At 46.8% G+C, this 19,521-nt stretch overlaps 1 protein-coding gene across 1 annotated transcript in view; it reads left to right on the top strand.

The window, feature by feature from the left end:
* The window catches only part of LOC102445849 (neural-cadherin-like), a 106,062-nt gene that overhangs the window by 25,567 nt on the left and 60,974 nt on the right, over window positions 1–19,521 (top strand). Inside the window, exons 3-7 of the mRNA XM_075920359.2 lie at window positions 7,302–7,527; window positions 11,411–11,615; window positions 13,079–13,190; window positions 17,719–17,968; window positions 18,947–19,089. Coding sequence (XP_075776474.2) covers window positions 7,302–7,527; window positions 11,411–11,615; window positions 13,079–13,190; window positions 17,719–17,968; window positions 18,947–19,089 — 936 coding nt within the window. The remainder of the gene's footprint in view (window positions 1–7,301; window positions 7,528–11,410; window positions 11,616–13,078; window positions 13,191–17,718; window positions 17,969–18,946; window positions 19,090–19,521) is intronic.

Here is a 19,521-nt window from a genome sequence, read left to right as displayed (position 1 = left end):
AAAACATCATTTTCCCCATTAATTCAATTAACTGTTTTTTGTCTCAGAGGGGTCGTCTTGTTAGTCTGTAGCTTTAAAAATGAGTGGTCCTGTGGCACCTTAGAGACTAACATCTTTACTTTGTATTAAAGAACATTTTTCCTGTGAGATGACGAAAGCAGTGTCACGCATCACTTTGTCCCCTCCGGCCCCCACGGGGGAGGGGGACCTGCCCAGGGTGGGTGGCTGTTCCGGGGCCAGGACGAAGTGGTGCCCTACAGCTCTGAGGCAGCATGGGGCCCACCTCTCTTCTCTCCCCCCCCCCCCCGCCCCCCGACTTGTTCCCTCCAGAGGTGGCCCACAGTCTGGGCAGCTGCTTCCAGGCATGGTCCCCTTGGTGCCTCAGGGTTTCTTCCTCTCTCCCCTGCTTTGCAAGAAGCTGCTGCTGGCGTGCTACTCTTGCAGGGGGGTGGGGGGACACAGAGTTTAAGGCTGGAACATGGGCAGGTGATGGCTCAAGTGCTCCTGGTCTATCAGCTGGAGACGGCAGCTCCTCACTGAGTCCTGGAGCATTGGGGCCATGAGTGCAGCGAGGAGCTGCTGCCGCTGCCCCTGCCATCCCCTGGCTCAGTCCCAGCCCTCCCTGGGCACTGGCTGCTGGCTCCATGCACTGCCACCCTGACAAACTTGTGTGTCTGGGGGGGGGCACAAGTGTGTGAGAGCCCCAAATCTTGCTGCCCAGGGAAGAATCGTCTTGGGCAGGGGTAACAGCAGCGTGTGAGTGCGCTATCTGGAGCCTTTCCTTGCGCTCCAATAACTAGATTTTCCCTAATGGGAGCAGTGGGAGGCCCAAAGACAAGTAAGTGCCCCCCACCTCCTCATGCCCAGACCTGCACCCCCAGCCCCTCTGAGCTGTGGCACAGTGGCTGGCTGAAGCTCCGGCAGCTGCCAAGTGTGGAGTGCGGCTGCTGTTTTAAAAACAGCTGATGGGGGCACTAGCGGCGGGATCCACGTGGTGGTGGGGCCATGGCAAGATCTGTATGCGGGGGCAGGGAGGAGGCAGGACTGGGGTGCATCCTGGCCCCTTGAGCTGCCACACATCAGTTGGCTGAAACGGTCACCAAGTTGTGTTTTAAAAACAGCTCCTCAGAGGCCCGGGCAGTGGTACCCATGCAGCGGGGGGGTAGGGATGGAGAAAGGGCCTGGACTGGTGCAGCTGCATCCCAGCCCTCCCCAGTGACTAAGGGGGAGAGTTGGGGTTGGCTACCCCTGTGACAGGGGGGTGGGCAAGCGCAGCCCCTGGTGTGTGTGTAGCATGAGCTCTCATGGGCAAAACCCACTTCGTCAGGTGAGCTGGAATGGAAAACCATTTTTGGTTTTGTTCTTTCATCATAAAAACTGCTTTGTTAGTCCTTTGCCTATTGCACTTCATGGAAAATCTTTAAATAAAGCTGAAATAAGTTGTTGGGATTTTCAGAAGTATATAAAGAACATTCCACTTCCCCCCCACTCATACACCCCACCCACTGCTTGTAATGGAGCTGTCCTGAGAGTTCCCCCTCTCCTGTGGACCACCACCTGTACAAGTCAAACATGAGGTTTACCATAAACAATAGCCCTCCTTGACAATATTTTTGCAGCATTTTCTATGGGGCTCCTTGCCGGCTGCTTGAACCACTAAGTAAGTTTCTGAACCTCAGCCTCCTACCTGTTGTCTCCATTTCTCTAACAAATACTGTGCAGTGCCCCAGGCACTGAATGGTCAGAACAGCTTTTTTTCCTCTGCTGTTCCCAACCTGTTCTATAAACAGTGCCCTTTGCTCTTTAAACTGCCAAAGGCACAGATGCCTGTGCAGATGGAACTGCTTGGCCAATAGCTAGTGTTCTTTCCTGCTGTCGAGGTGGCCTGTGTATGGCTCAATTCATCAGGGAATGCCAGGACAAAACAGGTTTTCCACAGTAACCAAAGTAGTTTTAGACTATTAATGTCCATAGTTGTCTGGGGAGGAGCTACTCATTTCTCCATTCATCTACAGAAGTGGGCACTAAAAGATCATAGAATTATGGACCTTTCCAGACCACCCTGCATTTGTCTGCACGTCTCCCACCAAGAAGAAATGCCTCTTCCTTGTTTTGTGAACTCAGTGCTTTAGTGGGTGAGCACCTCTGTTCTACTGAGTGTCCCAATGCTGTTTGGGACCTGGATGGGTGTGGAGAGTTCCCCAGCTTTAGGACCCTGTTATATAGCACTTTGTCCATGACATAACAGACCTGCTTGAGAATGTTGCCAACAGTTGATCTTCCCATGCCAAATTGCTGGACTACACAGCAGTTGTACTGCGGCGGCAGGAGGGTTGAGCTTACAGAGAGCACATGTCGGTATATGGCTGCTTGAAGCTACAAGATCAGTTCTGCACAGATCTCAAAAAAGTTAGCCCTTCCCATCCTGAAATCCTGTGTCCAATGCTAGTTGGCCCCAGTCTGCAGAGTGATCCTCTCCCACCAATATATGCTGGCTTCTTAGGCCTGGAAATGGCACGAAGCACTAGGTAGGCAGTCCAGCTAGGATCTTTGCCCTCTTCCTCCTCATCCATCTGCCACCTCTTCACAGTGTTCTCCTGCTGCCAAGGGAGCTACTGCTGCTATAAAATTTTCTTCTGTTCCCACATCATCTGCTCAGTGGTGCAGCAGGAAAAATCCAATGCTAAATGCATCCAGCTTTGCTGTGATGCAGCCCAAGTTGTTACCACAATGAGTGGGACATAGCGGAGTCCATGTTGGCAGACAGGAATTCTAAAATAGCACAAGTCTACTTGTAGAGGAATATGTGGCAGAGACACTGGAAACATGGGATTTCAAAAAAAGTAAAATATATCCCATCTGATGTCCCACAATTCCCAGTGAAAAACAAGCCCAGGGCTCATGCTGTTCAGCATGCACAGGGAACGACTGCTCCATTCTCTGTTCACATCATCTGAACACACTGAGGTGGTCTGTTGCCAACTGAGGTGTAGTGTTCTTGGGGGTGGGGTGTCCTGAGCTGGTCACCTATATAGCATTCTGGGCCTGGGAAGGCACCGTGGATTGGTGGAAAAGGATTGTTTTGCAGACTGGGGTTTGTGAGGGGTGGGATCGCCTTGAGACTGTCCCCTAAAGCACTGATTACGTCACTGAGCCCACCTATCCTGCCATTTGGGGCAACTGCCTGCCCTGTCCTACTGGGTCAGAATCTCTGGTCTTTCACAGCAAAAACACAGAGTTGGGGTAACAGCCCCCCTCCATAGACACTGATATCAGCTCAGCTCTGGAGAGCTCAGTTATAGGAACAGCACCTAGGATTATGCGCCCTTCCCAGGACAAAACCCTTCATGAAGCCATCTTACTCATGTATAAAAGTTTCACACATAGAAAGCTCATATAGTTCGCTCCCTATATTAATAAAAGAGATGCACAGCTGTTGTTCATCTGCACCCGGTAACAACTATTTACACTGGATTTTATAATAAAAGTGATTTTATTAAGTATAAAAAGCAGGATTTAAGTGATTGCAAATGACGAGATAGATCAGAGTTACTATGCTAAAATAAACACACACCAGCTACCCCTGATACACTATGAGAGAGATTGTTACAAATCATAATTTCTCACCCTTGTTCTTATTTCAGGTAAAGTTCTTCTTGCCAGAACTGATCTTTTTCTGACCTAAGTCCATCTGCTTCTCCTCCCTTTCGTTAGAGTTCTTTGCTTCTAAGTCTCTTCATGTGCCCTCTTGTGGTGGGGAGCAGTCCAGAAAGCCAAATTAAGACAATTATTGTTTGCTAACCTTCTCTTAAATAGAATTTCCCCAGGGTGTGCAGTCTTTGTTCCATCCTCCCAATTTCAATAGAAAAATACCAAATTCAAGATGGATTCCAGCACCACGTTCCAAGGTCACTTAACTCTGTAGGATCAGCTAAGACGTCCAGGAAAAACAAAATCATTGTCTTGTGCACTGGGCCATTAAGTTCCGCAAGTACCACTAATGGCTTTCACTAGAAGACCTAGATCGGGGTTGGTAACGTACGGCATGCACGCCATAAGTGGCACACCAGCCAATTTCGAGTGGCACATGCAGTTTGCGGCGGAAACTCAGCTTCCCCTTCTCCGCCATGCAGTGGGGACCCCGCACAGCAGCGAGGCTTGGAGCACCAGCTCCAGCTTCTGGGCACACTGGATGTGGGGAGGTGAAGAAAGCCCTGACCAGACTGGCTCCCCACCGTGTGGCAGAGAAGGGGAAGCTGAGTTTCTACCGCAAACTGTGCATGCCACTCGAAATTGGCTGGTGTCCCCGAGAGCTGCCCTGGCTCCCCGCCCATCTCCACCAGGTGGCTCAGGGACCCCGCACAGAGCCGGGACAGCCCTCCCCCCTGTGGCCCCACCCCTGTACGCGCGGTGCTGCTGTTCCGCCTGCCCCCCCAGCCCCGCCAGCATGCAGGGGTGACTGGTGGAGAAGGAAGAAATGGGGTGCAGGAGTCCACCCCTTGGTGTCCCTGAGAGCCGCCCTGGCTCCCTGCCCGCTTCTACCGGGCAGCGCAGGGACGCACTCAGAGCCACGGGACTGAGGTCCTGCCCCCCCACCGCTGCTGTTCCTCCAGCCCCGGTGGTATGCAGGGAGCCACAAGTGGGGGGGTGGGAACAGGCTGCCCTGCCCCCGGGCCCTGGCTGGTACCATCCCTGAGCAGCCGCACTGCGTAAGATGGGCAGTGGGGATCTGGGGTGTCGAGGTCTGGGGGTGATGCAGTGGGGGGCAAGAAGGAAGCCTGGGGGTGGAGTAGTCTTCTGCCGGTATCCCTGAGAGCCATCCTGGCTCCCCGCCTCCTCCATGGGTGGCACATGGACCCCGCACAGAGCCAGGACCCCCTGTGGGAGAGTGGGATCCAGAGGCAAGTGGAGCGGGGGCTGGAGTGAGGAGGTAATGGGGAGAGTGGGGTGTGATGGGGTCATGCTCAGAGATCGTAGGACCTGGGGGCACATGGTAAAGTGTGCAAGGAGCAGACCCTAGGGACTGCTCACAGCTTGACCTATGTCAGGGAGCGGAGCACAGACAGAGCGCAAGCCCTGGACCGATGCAGGGGAAGAGCAGGCCTAACCTGCTCTCAGGGAGGAGGAGGATGCCCAAGTCAGTTTGTTGCTCTGAAATCACCCCTTGCTCTAACAAACGAGACCCCCACCCCAGCTGGGGACAGACCATCAACCCCTTTAGCAGCACATCTGGGAACTGAGGTCAGAGTCAACCAACCGCTGGGGGAACAGCAATGCAGTGACGCACTGTCCAGAGGATTCCCCTGCTGCAATGGGGCACAAAGCCAGGTAAACGTCCCCCCTCATGCCCAGATCCCCCCCCCCCACACCAATCCCCCTCACTCCCCTGCCCCTGCCAAGATCCCACACCCCCAACTTGCTCCTACACCATCCCTTGCTTTTGCTCCCTTCCCCCTGGCCAGATACCCTGCTCCCAGCCTGTTTCTGACCTCATCTCCCACCCAGACCTCACTCCCTCCTGCACCCCACTTCCTGCCCAGATCCTGCACCTCCATCCCTATGCCACTCACTGGCAGCCCTGGCCTGCACACTGAACCCTCATTTTTGTCCCCACCCCAGAGCCTCGGGGAGTCCACAAATTCCAAAGCCCCCCAAAAGTAAATTTGGCGTATGGGAACTCTGAGCCTCAGTCTTCTTCCCTTCCCCTTGCCTCGTGGGGCTGGAGCACCAGAGAAGCGAGGTGTCTCAGTTCGGGGCCACATCAGTGAGCATTGGGGGCTTTGGAGGAGTTTTTTTACTTCTCACTTGTGTGGTCCCCAACTGATTTTTCTGTGGGTCAGTGGCCTCCAACCCCATAAAAAGTTCCCCGCCTCTGCTATAAATAAAACAGTGAAATCTTTTGTGTTGGACATAAATTAATATTTTACTTTATTTAAAATGAAGTTTGATAAACAAACATGAGAAAGTTAAAATGCTGAATCGGTTTAATAATTTAAATTAAACCATTCTCCCTAGCTGCAGCACTAGCAAAATGGCTCAGGCATAATTATGTAATTAACAGGGAGTATCCATTAGCAACATGTGGTTTGCGGAAAGGTTTGTGTTGAGCCAGGTGGTCCATGGACCAAAAGTTTTGAGAACCACTGCACTAGAGTGTGAGTGCTGCCCAGTCTGTAGCTCCATAGCTGAGAGGTAGCAGTGGCTGCTGAGGGAAGAGGAAAATGCATGGGGAATCCCCTGCCCTAAAGCCATGTTGGCCCCCGGGTGCCTGGGTCCCTGGTAGGAAGGTGAGGGCACCAAGGACAGGCCCTCCATGGGACCCCACCCCCAGCAGGGCTGGACACCCCTGGGTCACCCACTTGCCCCCACCTTGCCCATTTCCCTGAACCCCCCAAGCCACCCTGACCCCAGCCCATGTTGGCAATCCAGCATCGTGCCCCCCGGCAAGATTGGAGCCAGTGCTGGCTTCCTGCAGGGGGCGGGGGGGGGAAGCCCAGAGGCTCCACGCTGCATCCAGGTTCTGGGGACGTGAGCCTGCTGCTCCTCCCTTCCTCACAGGAAAAGCCAGAGTGGAGCCCTGGGCAGGAGACCAAGCAGGGTGCATGGTGGAGAGAGCCCCTCCCTTCTCCCGGGAGAGCGGCGTGGCCCAGGGCAGGAGGGTTAAATCTTGGCACGCCTCTTCGGAAAGGTTGCCAACCCCTGACCTAGATTAATAAGCAGGTTTACACTTCATATTTCACACTTCATGTGCAAGAAAGATACATGCACACAAACAGAATATACACATTCAGGGGATCACAAGCTCTTGAATGCTAGGTTACTTGTTCCATTTTAGATAGAGCGTATTTGAGTTATGCATATTTACATTCAAAAACATATTTCCATAAAAATATGTGGTCCTTGTGTCACAGGGCTGGCTGCAGTGGGGAGAGAATTTCAGGACGGAGAGGGCTCGTTAGGGTGAGGTAACGAGCAGACATCTAATGCAGCTCTGTAGTGTATTAAGCCTGAAGGCTGCTGAGCGAGGGTGTGAGACCGCTTGCCCCAGAGCTGGGATTGCGTCCTGCCTCTTTCGTGTTACTGCGCAGTACTGGGGAAACTGGCTCCTAATGTGAAGTCCATTGTCCATATGTTCACTGTCTCTCACAATGCACAGTATGACCAAGGGCTAACATTAAAAAGGGAGAACATGCAGTTAAGAGTGAGGGATTGAAAGCTGAAGTTTAAATGTACTGAAGGTGCAAATGAATGTTCTTACTCTGATGCCTTTACTAGAATGGTTTTTCTGCATCTGTTCATAGGCGGTGAAGAGCGATTTGAAGTTGATATGGATACAGGTATTATAATGACAACCGGTTTGCCTTTAACTTGGAATAAGGAATACGTGGTCACAGTGCAGGCCACTGATGAATACGGCAACAAAAGTCCTTATGCCTCCATCTCTATCCTGGCTGGCTCCAGACTTCCGCAGTTCACTAACATGTCCTACAGCGTGTCTGTCCCTGAAAGTACTCTAGCAGGAGAAAAGTAAGTGAAGGAAAGCCAGGCTCCAGTGCTTTGAGAGACACTTTGTGAAGCGCCACATAGCGGCCCATTTGCAGCCAGGGTTGTTTGTTCCTAGGGCTACACTTAAATGGATATTCCTGTATTGAACTTCAAGAGGAAAATGTGGCTCTTCCAAAGGGAGGAGAAGTATAGAGGAGCATTAGGCTGGGAACAAGACAGATGAGATTCAAATGCCAGCTCTGATTCAAATGCCACTCATTTGGCAAGGACAACTCATTTAATCTTCTAAATGCCCTCCATCTTCCATCCCTTGTCAACTGCACACATGCCAAACATCTCCCTTGAGGAGACAGGATCCTTGACTTTCTAAAAATATTTCTTTTTTTTCCTCTTTGGTGCCTCCAAACACTTTCTCTAAACTCAGAGCCGGACCTAGCTACAGGCTGACCGGGTGACAGTCCAGGGTGCCCAATTGTGAGGGGCGCCACGCTGTGCTGCCGGGCCGGGCGCGGGCGGGGCCGCGCATGCGCCGTGTGTCCGGGGCACCTGAATGGCTTGGGGTGGCCCTGTCCAAACTAAAAGGGTTTCAGTGAAACTTAATGGGTTATCTAGGTTATCCCTGTAGTACTTGCCAAATGGTCCCTGTTTTCCAAATGCTGGTTATTAGAATGAGTGTTGAGTTTTTTTGCCTGCCTGTTTGTCTCCAAGACGGTAAGGATTCATGTTTGCACAGTGCTTTTGTTATGATGCCTATGTGTGTTGTGTTTGTTCAGTGTTTTTTAAGTAACACTTAGTAATGAAAATTATATCTAGCAATGTGGTCAATAAGTTAATGTAGTTGTATTTAATCTCTTAGGGAATTTTACATTGAAAAAAAACAACACTTTAAGTTTTGGGTACCTTGACACCTGAAATTTGTAGGCAGATTGAAGTGGCCTTAGAGGAGATGACAAAATTTAAAAGGCTGGGGGATCTGATTCATGAGCAGCTCTTAAAAACTACACCCACTAGCATAGGCAAGTATGGCACCACTTGGTAAAGGGAGATCTTTAACTTCAAAAATCTCACTGCTGTCTAAATGTATTTTACTTACTGTGACAAGTGACACTTGAGATTTCTCTGACAAACTCAGTAGAGAGAAACTTTTTCTCTCTTTTTTAATGTTCTTGCTTTGCACAACTTTCCCAGTAGAGTCAGTTGGTATCCTGCATCCAGGGGTGAAAAATAACTTAAATTTCTTACAGGTATTGTCCTATTGCAACCCTCCCTCGAGGGGGGCTCAGTGTAAGCTGTGGGAGTTATGATACAACAGCACCTGTATAAATATTGAAGTGTGGGATGGAGTGCAGGGCTCAGGGCAGAGGGTTTGGAGGGGGATGCAGGAGTCAGGGGTGGGGGGCTCAGGTCAAGAGACTAGGGTGTGTGTGGAGGGGTACAGGAGCCAAGGAAGGGGCTGAGGACATGGGCATGCAGGAGTCAGGGTTGGGGAAGTGTGAGAGGCTCAGAGCAGAGGTTTGGGATGTGTGAGGGAGTGTAGAAGTCAGGGGAGGGGACTAGGTTGTGTGGGAAGGGGCAGGAATTAGCTGGAGTATGGAAATGTGCGGGGAGGCTCAGGGCAGGGGGCTGTGTGTAGAGGGGCTGTGGCAGTCCCTGTCAATGCCAGGTTACCTTACCTGGCTGGTGAATGGTCTCAGGGCCGCTGGTCCTGTTTGCTGAGCTGCCACAAGAGAATTGTCGGACCACTGTGGGGGGCATTGCCACTGGGAAACCAGTGGCAGTGCAAGAGTCCCCACTGGCCTTCCACTCCCTTCCCCTGGCTTTGTCTCAGGGGCTGCTGGCAGCAGTGTGCACCAGGGACAGCATATGCACTGGCTGGTGCCCAGCGAGAGAGGGGCAGCAGGACAGGTGCAGACACACCAGGAGCCCCATTGGGAGCGTGTCCCCATTTCCTTCAGTGCCTCCCCCCAGCAGACTCCTTTCGCACCTGCCTACCTCATCTGGCTGTGTGTGTGTGGGGTGGGGGAGGGAGGGCTGCCAGCACCAGCCTGCAACAGGAGCCCTGGGAGAACACACTGCAAGCCGTGCCATGTGCGCCTACAGCTGACTACCCCAGCCAGCTCTCAGTGGGGTGCACGGCCTTAATTTCACCTCTGCCATACTGGGTCAGACCAAAGGTCCATCTGGCCAGTATCCTGTCTTCTGACAGTGGCCAATGCCAGATGCACCAGAGGGAGTGAACAGAACACGTAATGATTAAGTGATCCCTCTCCTGTCATCCATTTCCAGCCCCTGACAAACAGGCTGGGGACTCCATTCCTGTCCAGCCTGATAATAGCCATTGATAGACCTATCCTCTCTGAATTTCTCTAGTTCTTTTTGAACCCTGTTATAGTCTTGACCTTTGCATCATCCTCTGGCAAGGGTAACTGTCTTCTATAAAGAAATACTTCCTTGTGTTTTAAACCTGCTGCCTATTAATTTAATTTGGTGACCCCTAGTGCTTCTGTGTGAGAAGGACTAAATACCACTTCCTTATTTACTTTCTCTACATCACTCTTGATTTTATAGACCTCTGTCATATCCCCCCTTAGTTGTCTCTTTTCCAATTTTACCCATAATCCTTTCTCATGCCCTATTCCGAACCTTTTCCAATTCCAGTATATTTTGAGATGAGGCAACTGCATTTGTATGTGGTGTTCAAGATATGGGTGCACTGTGGATTTTTCTCTCTTATTATCTATCCCTTTCTTAATGATTCCCAACATTCTGTTCACTTTTTTTAAACGATCATAGTTTATCATGATGTATGTTGTTACCTGGAGCCTTGGATAGAACCCTTTTATTATTTAAATACATACCTGAAAGTTCTCTTACCCGTTTTTAATAGAGTTCAAGTTGCCAGGTGAAGTATGTGTCAGAGGAGAAGCCTTTTCCCCCCCTAGACTGTGAATAAATCTTCCAAATGTGTATCTTGTGTGAACAGAGTCAGCTACATTGCCTCTGCTGCTGTTACGAGTAGCTTTGCCAAGCAGTAGCAGGGTGAGGCTGACAGGACTGGTCAGTTTTATTGCTGCTTTGAGAAGCCTCTGAGCAGCTTCAAACTGTAAAGCTTTGTAGCAGAACAGGCAAGTGCGGGAGTTAGTTGTAGGGAAGGAGAAAATAGGCAGGAGAAGCCGTGAAGTGATGGAGGCCTCTCTGCTACCTCTTCAGAGTCTCTGATCATGAAAGTGCACCATTCCTCTTCTGTCCTGCAGATTGGGAGGCTGTGGGGGGGAGTAGCACTGAAACCCTTCAGAAATACTAGACAAAGGCTCTCTACAATGGAGCCCACCCCAAACAAGGCAGTGACGGTACCTGGTAGAAATCCCAGCCCCTTTCTCCTTCTAGCTGGAGCTGAGTTTCTCACTAAGTCATGGTTCTGGGCCTCATTGGTGGGGCCTTCCCCCTATGTCTTCCATAACTACTTCTGGCTAAGTGGGTTTCTGGTGAATATGTTTTCAATCTCAGCTTCAGAAGAAAGAATAAAAGAAATAATGTAGTTTACTGCATGATAACTAAGGTAGAAAACTTAACCATCTTCAAGGATTTGAATGGTGTGAACACCAAGGAAGGAGTAAACTATAGTAATTGGGAATAATGGGTTGAGATGAAGAAAAGGCAAATTGTTACCCAAGAGCTAATAAGCGTGGAAGTGTCCTCAGGGGAAAGGCAGAGTCCCTGCTGCAAGAGTCATTGTAAATATAGACTAGATCAAATATAAGAAAATATTTGCAGGGACCAGTCCCACACTGTTCTGTAACTGGACTAGGTGGCATAATTTGTCATCTGTCTCTACCTTCTTTGACTTGCTCCGCAAAACAGCCTGTAACAAGCTGGATAAGGATTGTGCTATTCCTCTTCACAGAGTAGCAGTTGTGGAGGCTATTTCCTTCCAGAGCCAGCCTCTTTCCTACACCCTGCTGATGAACCCCGGTGGCTTGTTCAGCCTGAGCCAGGAGAGTCAAGAGCTCAGTTTGACCCATACAGTGGATTATGAGAACGAGCACCATCTCTATCGCTTACTCGTGAAGGCAGTGGAAGCTGAGAGTGGGCTTAGCAGTGTAACTGAGGTACAGTGAATCATTTGGCTTCATATGAACTGGGCTTGTTTAGTTTGGAAAAAAGAAGATTAAGGGGGGACATGATAGCGGTTTTCAAATATCTAAAAGGGTGTCACAAGGAGGAAGGCGAAAATTTGTTCCTCTTGGTTTCTGAGGACAGGACAAGGAGTAATGGGCTTAAAGTGCAGCAGGGGAGGTTTAGATTGGACATTAGGAAAAAATTCCTAACTGTCAGGGTGGTCAAATATTGGAATAAATTGCCAAGGGAGGTGGTGGAATCTCCCTCTCTGGAGATATTTAAGAACAGGTTAGATAGACATCTGTCAGGGATGGTGTAGGTGGAGCTTGGTCCTGCCTTGAGGGCGGGGGGCTGGACTCGATGACCTCTCGAGGTCCCTTCCAGTCCTATTATTCTATGATTCTATGATTCTATATGACTCCAATGAATGACCTCACTATAGTCACTATTTCCTCCATCAAGACTTCATTATTATGTTTAGTGTCGCTTGTTACATACACTGATGATCTAAGCAACAACACAAAATTGCATGTAGATTGGGAGGGAGGATGGCTTTATTCTCAAGGCATGGGACTGAGAGTCACATCTGGGTTCAGTTTCTGGGTCTGCAGAAGTATTTCCTCTGTGACATTGGCCAAGGAACGTTTTATCTTTGCCTTAATTTTAAAAACATAATCTGTTTAGAAAAACGGGGTTGCAGCTTTTTTGTGGTAATGAATTCAGTAGTGCCTGAGACATTGAGATATTACAGTAAATAGATGCAGTAAGTACCTAGATATTCAGACTGAGAGATGTGTAACTGATGCATTATGAACTAAAATATGCTGAGCAAGCACTGAGCAAAAACTGCAAATGTATAACAAAATATTCATAATTTATCTATTCTACCCACGTCTCAGGACCCAAAGCTTTTTCTGTAGTATTAGCCTCACGTTGAAACATAACATTTCATGCATTAAGATGTGAGAATTAATTTTGAGCCAGAATTTTAATTTTTGAGGGTTTTTTAAAATTGTATTAATTTTTTACGAAAATCGGACACTTCTAATTGAGTGATTCTCATTTTGATTTTTTTTAAATGGCAGGAGAAGGAATGCTTTTCTTGAAATGTAATTAAATGTGTAAAGTATAAAGCGTGAAAAATCTTCCAAATTTGAGGATTGCAGATTTCATAGCAAATATTTTGCTGTGCTGCAGTGTACTAGAACTGCTAGCACCCAACAAACATTATTTTAAAATGGAAAGGAAAATATTTTGTAAAAGTAAATACACCGAGTGATTAAATGTGAGAGTGAAAGGGGGCAAAAGCGAACACGGCTGACCAGAACCAGCACATCAGTATTCTCTCACATTTTATTTCTGGATAGAAGCAGGTCAGTCCTGGTGGACCTCTCTTCAGCAAACATCTATCATTTTCTGTTTAGTTTTTTCTTCCTCCTCCTGTCCCACGCAGGTCATAGTTCACATTACTGATGACAATGACTGCTTTCCAGAATTCCAGCACTCCATTTACAGCTGTGACAACATTCCTGAAACCATCCCAGTTGGCACATCTCTGTTGCAAGGTGATCATTTCTCTACTACCTCGCATGCCTTCTTGTCATGAGAGTTCATTTAAATTGACTCTGGTCTACATAATCGGATCAGTTCAAATTTTTACCATGCCCATCATCATGATATTGGATTACCTTCCAGAAGTGCATTAAAGGATGTGACTAACATCTGTTGTATGTCTCTTTTCTTTTTTCTCTTTCAAGAGGAGATGTTGTTCGTGGATTTTCGTTCTATGTATAATGTACTGTGTGGCATCTTTTTTTCTTTCTAAGTCAGGTTAAAGAAGTGTGCCTTGCACATGGAATGGAAGGTTTGAGGGTAGTTCTTATATTCTGCAGGAGTTCAAGTTGTAATTGTGGACTGGTCTCCTCAGAAATTTGTCTCCGACACAGATACCATCTTGGCAGTAGATAGTTGCACGTCCCAGAAAAGCAGAACCATTGATCTTTTCCCAGAGCCTTAGATGATCTTCTGGGTATCTTGCATTGAGACTGTTGAATGCGTTGAAGAGGAGGCTGGCTCTGAGATCTTGAACCTGAAGCAATATTTGGTGGAGAAGCAGTGTAGTGAGAGGACAAGTTTGTGCACTCATAGTACAGTAGACTTCCAATAATCCGGAACCTATGGGACCTAGGTGGTGCTGGATTATCAGATATGCCGGACTATCAGGAGGTACTATAAGCTGGTATATATATATATATATATATATATATATATACACACACTGTATACATTATATACTGTATATAAAGTGTTCTTAACCCTTTTTATTGTACATACTGTATACAGTATACTGTAGTATTTTAGTTTTTTTAAGCCTTTTTTACTTTTTTGCTCAGTTCAGCTGCTGCCGCTGTTACCTTGTGACTCATTTTTTGCTGAAGCTCACTCACTAGGCTCTTGCCATTTTGATGCCGGACTATCAGGAGTGCCCGACTATTGGATGCCGGACTATTAGAGTTTTACTGTAACTTGCATTGCTGACAGGGCAAGCAGTGGCATTCTCTATTAGTTGCTGTTTCCTGGTCTTGTCTTTGGGATGGGCTAAGAAGGCCCCCATCCAGGGTGGCACACCAAAGAGGGCGCTGTGAGCAGGATTTGGATTCCCGCCTGGCCTGCCGAGAGCAGCTGAGCTTATGAAGGTGGCAGGCAGGCAGCAACACTGGTGGTGGGGAGCCCCAAACTACAGGGAGGAAGCTGAACAGCCAGCTGTCTGAGTCAGCTGACACTCTTCCAGTCTGGAGCAGGGGTGCCCTTCCTTCCCCTGCTCCATGTGTGCAGCTGCTGCTGTTCCTGTCCCCTCATTCCTTCCTCCCTGGAACAACCACCCCGATCACTCTCGATAGAGACCATCCTCCTGTCTGCTGTGGCAGTGTGGGGGAGAGAGGGAAGATGTTGGGCTGACCCTTTCACCAACCCCTCTGAGCTGGAGAAATGGGACAGCGGGAATCTGTGTGTGCTGCTGCCTCTTCAGTTGAAGGGGATGAAGTGCAGGGGTTAGGGGCACAGGAAGTGCAGGGGTACCAGTGAAGGGGGCAGGGCCAGGGGCAACCCCGCTTCGCAGGCCCTGCCCCTGCTACAGCCCTTCCCCCAAGTCTTGACCCTCCTGCCCCTGCTCCGCCCCTTTGCCCCCTCCCCGTACTATAAAAAGTATTAGTTCAGGAATGCCAGCAATCTGAGCCTCTTAGACATACTCGAGGAAGGAATAGCTCACATCCTTGAAGCTTAGAGGTGAGGCGTATAGGCAGGGAAAGCATGTTGTTATCTATCTTTAACAAAGTGGCAGGATGTAAAATAAAATAGATCATCCGTATCTCTTCCACTTCTGCAGCAGACCCTCCTGGGCAGATGAAACCTTTCCTAGCATGGAGACCTCTTGTAGCTGACAGCAAGGGTTCCATACCATTAGTGACACTGATTTAATTTGGCCATCTCTTTCTTTTATCAATTACAGTTAGTTAGTTAGTTTGTTTGTTTCCCAGTCCGCTAAAAAAGGCCCAAACCTCTTCCAACGTGCAGGCATTGTGGTTTATCAGTTCACTTGGCACTCAGAGGTTTTGTAAAATAGATTTTACCATGGTGTAGTTGAATAAAATACGGTGAAGGAACAAAGTGCATGTACAGTATATATTGCTATGCTTGTGGTTTATTGTGCACATGTGATTTATCACAAGAAGATAAAAGTGCATAGAAATGTCAGCTGTTGAAAGAATAGAGCGATAGAAAATATCTATGTACCAAAGTAGCATCACAATTGCAAGGTTGTTATCAGCATAAATTTCAGATGTTTATGTTAGCAATAACATCATAGATTAAATCTGAATGAATTATTTAAAGTCTAATACTTTTCACTATTACTTTGATTCACTCTTTTTATTTCACTTTGAAATGAAAGTTGCTTAAAATAGTTGTAAAGACCGGTTTCATTTTCCGGTCTTTCTGGAACGATCATGATGTTTGACTGCATAATGTTGCAAGAAATTGTTTATCTGTTAAGCAGAATGCATTACATTAAATCTAACCTAACACTGATATTTGTAATTTAGTTTAAAAATCTCTTGCAATAATTTTTTAAAAAAAATCTAAATGTTGAAGCTACAGTAGTTTCTTTTCAAGTGAAATAGAGCTTTCTGGACCTAATAACTTATAGAAAGGTAGATATCGAAAAATATTTCTACATGATATTCCTTAGTATTTCACCAGCTTTTATTGTTCACTTAAATATCTTTTATTTTTCCCTTTTATATTTTGAGTTAATAGATCTGTAATTAATGATTGTTCCCTCAATCCTTTATTCTATGTTTTCATTTTGAATAAAGGAACATTTTTCATCTGTTAGCTTAAACATCCCATATGCATGCTGCTGTCTCTGTCACACCGTGTCTGCAGCATCATGTTCTGAAAAAGTGTTTAATTTTGAGATTAAAACCCCTTACATCTACCAATTGGATTAATGAGTTGGTTTAAATTCATGCCAGCCCAGTGTTGTTGTGATGTGAAGCCTCTTCATTTGGTGAGAAAAACAGCATGGCAATTAAGAGAGCGCTAATCTTTTAAGATCACTTTTGATACAATGGTTAAACACCAGCCCTTAGTTAGATTGACTTTCCTGCCTCTAAACAGATAGAGCATTGAATACTCTGAATAAACATTAAGGGTACGTCTAGACTACATTCCTCTGTCGCCAGAGGCATGTAGATTAGGCTACCAGACATAGGAAAATGAAGCAGCGATTTAAATAATCGCCGCTTCATTTAAATTTACATGGCTGCCGTGCTGAGCCGACAAACAGCTGATCAGCTGTTTGTCGGCTCAGCGCGATAGTCTGGACGCACGGGTGTCGACATCAAAGGTATTTGTCAACCACCGAGGTAAACCTCATCCCAGGAGGCTTACCTGGGTGGTCGACAAATACCTTTGATGTCACCACCCGTGCGTCCAGACTATCGCGCTGAGCCGACAAACAGCTGATCAGCTGTTTGTCGGCTCAGCACGGCAGCCATGTAAATTTAAATGAAGCGGCGATTATTTAAATCGCCGCTTCATTTTACTATGTCAAGTAGTCTAATCTACATGCCTCTGGCGACAGAGGCATGTAGTCTAGACGTACCCTAACTGAAGAAGAACATTTAATCACTCCTTGTACCTTGAAGCAGCAGGCAGTGAAAAAGAATATTAGCTGTCATGTCGCTAATTAAATTTGAAAGACATCCCCAGAGGGAGCTGGAAATGTGTGTCCGCAGTGATGAGCACCATCCTGTGAAAAGCCCTAGTCTGAGCAGCTTGATATAGTCCTTGACCTAACAGCAATTGCTTAAATTAAAAAAAAAACCAAACAAACAGAAAAAGCGGAGCCCACAAACATAACATAAATGAGTGGAAAAGCCCTTGGCCCTCAAGACTTTCATCTACAGCTCCTTTGTGTTCCCAAGAGGCTGAGGCAGCCTGGAGCTAGCCCCTCCTGCAGAGAGTTGCCCTATTGAAGTCCCAATTTTTTTTTGCCCCCTTGCTTCCTGTTTCTCCCTCTTTTTACTTTGGTTTGACCCCTTGCCTACAGCAGCTGTGGTCTTCTCTCCATAATTGACATTTCTCACAACTGAGCAGGGGGGACAGTTTTGATTTTGCTGTCTGCTATCAGGATAGGTTCTTAACCTCTTTATGCCTATGTTTTTGCATGGGGTTTGTTGTTCCGCAACAGGAGACACTATTTATGGCTGGTATTGTTCTTGATACCTACTGATTATATGTGGTAATTGTCAGCGTTAAACTACTTACACAAACGTTGTGTCATGCTATATTCTGGGACATTCTTCTGTAGCAAACTTGTGTCTCAGGTCAATCCAATTTTTTGCCTTTCAGTCTTTTGCTTGGGCTCTAAACAAAAGCTGGCAACGTAGGTGGTTGGGTGGTGCTATATCAGAAGAGTTTTCATGGTGGCAGTTCACAACTTAGCATGCAACACAGTTTTCTGTGCAAATAAGTGGTGTGACCAAACCTGTGTGTGTGGCCTCACAGTTCTGCTACAATGTTTTCTTGTAGTTCTTGCAACGGACTGTGACTCTGGTGCTAATGCTGAGCTCACCTACTTCCTTCAAAACTCTGAGTTCTCCATCACTCCTGAAGGGATCATCAGTTCTCGCCAGCAGCTGAACTTTGAGCGAGCAAACCATATGTATGAGTTTGTGGTCATAGCTGTGGACAAGGGCCATCCTCCTCGGACGGGAACTGCATCAGTGCGTGTCAGAATTACTAACGTGAATGATGAAGCACCTGTATTCTCTCAATCTGGGTATGCAGAGTTTAAACACTGAATTGTTTTCTATGTTGCAATTCAGATTAATAATCCTGGATTATACTTTGTTTAAGGGGCATAGCCTGCCAGTTAATAATTTATGTTCTGAGCACCCTTCACTACCAGAGAAGTCAGTTGAATAACTTACATGAGTGTGTGAGGGATTGGATTGCAAGGTTCTAGATCGCAAAAAGTGAATACATGGATTGTGACACAGCACATTGGATCCTTAGATCCATTATTATATACAGAGAGAACATAATTAAGTTGTATTTAATGGAATGGATGAAAGATCTAATTTCTAGGAGAATATTTTTGCATGTGCTGGTGCCTTGGCCTTATGATGACTGACCTACTAAACACCTCAGCCAGAAGGAGATGGTGGGTATTAAATACTTGATCAAAATAAGTGTCAACTGAAAAAGATTGCATTGTAAATAATTTTCATTAAATTCTGTTTAGTTAAAATGAATTTTCCCTCTGTAATAAATGTATGTTTTTGTCATAAATGTAAAAGACAGCCACTTAGAATAAACTACTAAATGGTTTAACATTTTATACATTTAAGATCTAAATTCCCAAGTTATTTATAGGCTCTTATGCCATCCTTTTAATGACAGTACACATTTGGATATTCTGGGATCCATTATTGCATTGAGACTTCACTAACATTACATGAAGTTTATTCTTGTTCTCTCCCCAGGGGGAGAGCTGTGCGTGCCATGCAGTGTAATCTTGTTTTTTGTTGTTTTCCAAAAGGCCCTTAGAGGTATGTGTAGAATTGCAGAATCACAATGATATAATGCACATTTCAAGCCCGAACTCAATTCTTTAGATATTTAAAAGGTTTAACTGGTTAGAATGTGAATGCCCAGAGGTAAACTATATTGCATTCACAGTGAGTTTGGACCATTGGCAGCTTATTAATAGCTACCTTGATAGTGAATGTGCATTGATTGTTTGTCTTTGCATCAGTTACAAAACATTCCTCTCGGAAGATGCTGGCCCCAGGACTTTAGTAGCTACTGTACATGCGAAAGATCCTGATGGAGATGGGATATTATACCAGATTTCTGGAGGTAATGAAGAGGGCAACTTTGAACTGGATAGCCAGAAAGGTAGGAAAAGAGGCTTTAAAACATTATCCTACTGTTTAAACTGATGGTAACTCTGCTTTGTGTCCATGTTGAAAATAATTCCTATTGTAATTCAATACACAAAAACAAACTGGTGCCTCATTCATACAGTGAATGGAACCAGTAATGCTTTCCATAAATTACACTAGGATCTCTGTTGGGCTAGGTGTTATACAAAATCATAGGAAGACTTGGGTCTCTCACAAAGGCCAGGCCTACACTAAAGGGAAGGTCGAATCAAGGTATGTAGCTGGAGTTGACATACCTTGATTTGTGTTTCCCTGCCATCTCCACAGCAGGAGGCGGAAGGAGCAAATACTCCCATCAGCTTCCCTTACTCCTCACAGGAGCAGGAGTACCAGCTGCTGATGGGGGTGCCCTCTGAGCTCAATTTAGTGGGTCTTAACTAGACCT

This window comes from Pelodiscus sinensis, chromosome 2 (genome assembly GCF_052426305.1).
Source record: "Pelodiscus sinensis isolate ZL-2025 chromosome 2, ASM5242630v1, whole genome shotgun sequence".
NCBI classification, from domain to species: domain Eukaryota; kingdom Metazoa; phylum Chordata; order Testudines; family Trionychidae; genus Pelodiscus; species Pelodiscus sinensis.
The sequence above is the reverse complement of the archived record's forward strand: the minus strand, read 5'-3'. Positions and strand labels throughout refer to the sequence as shown.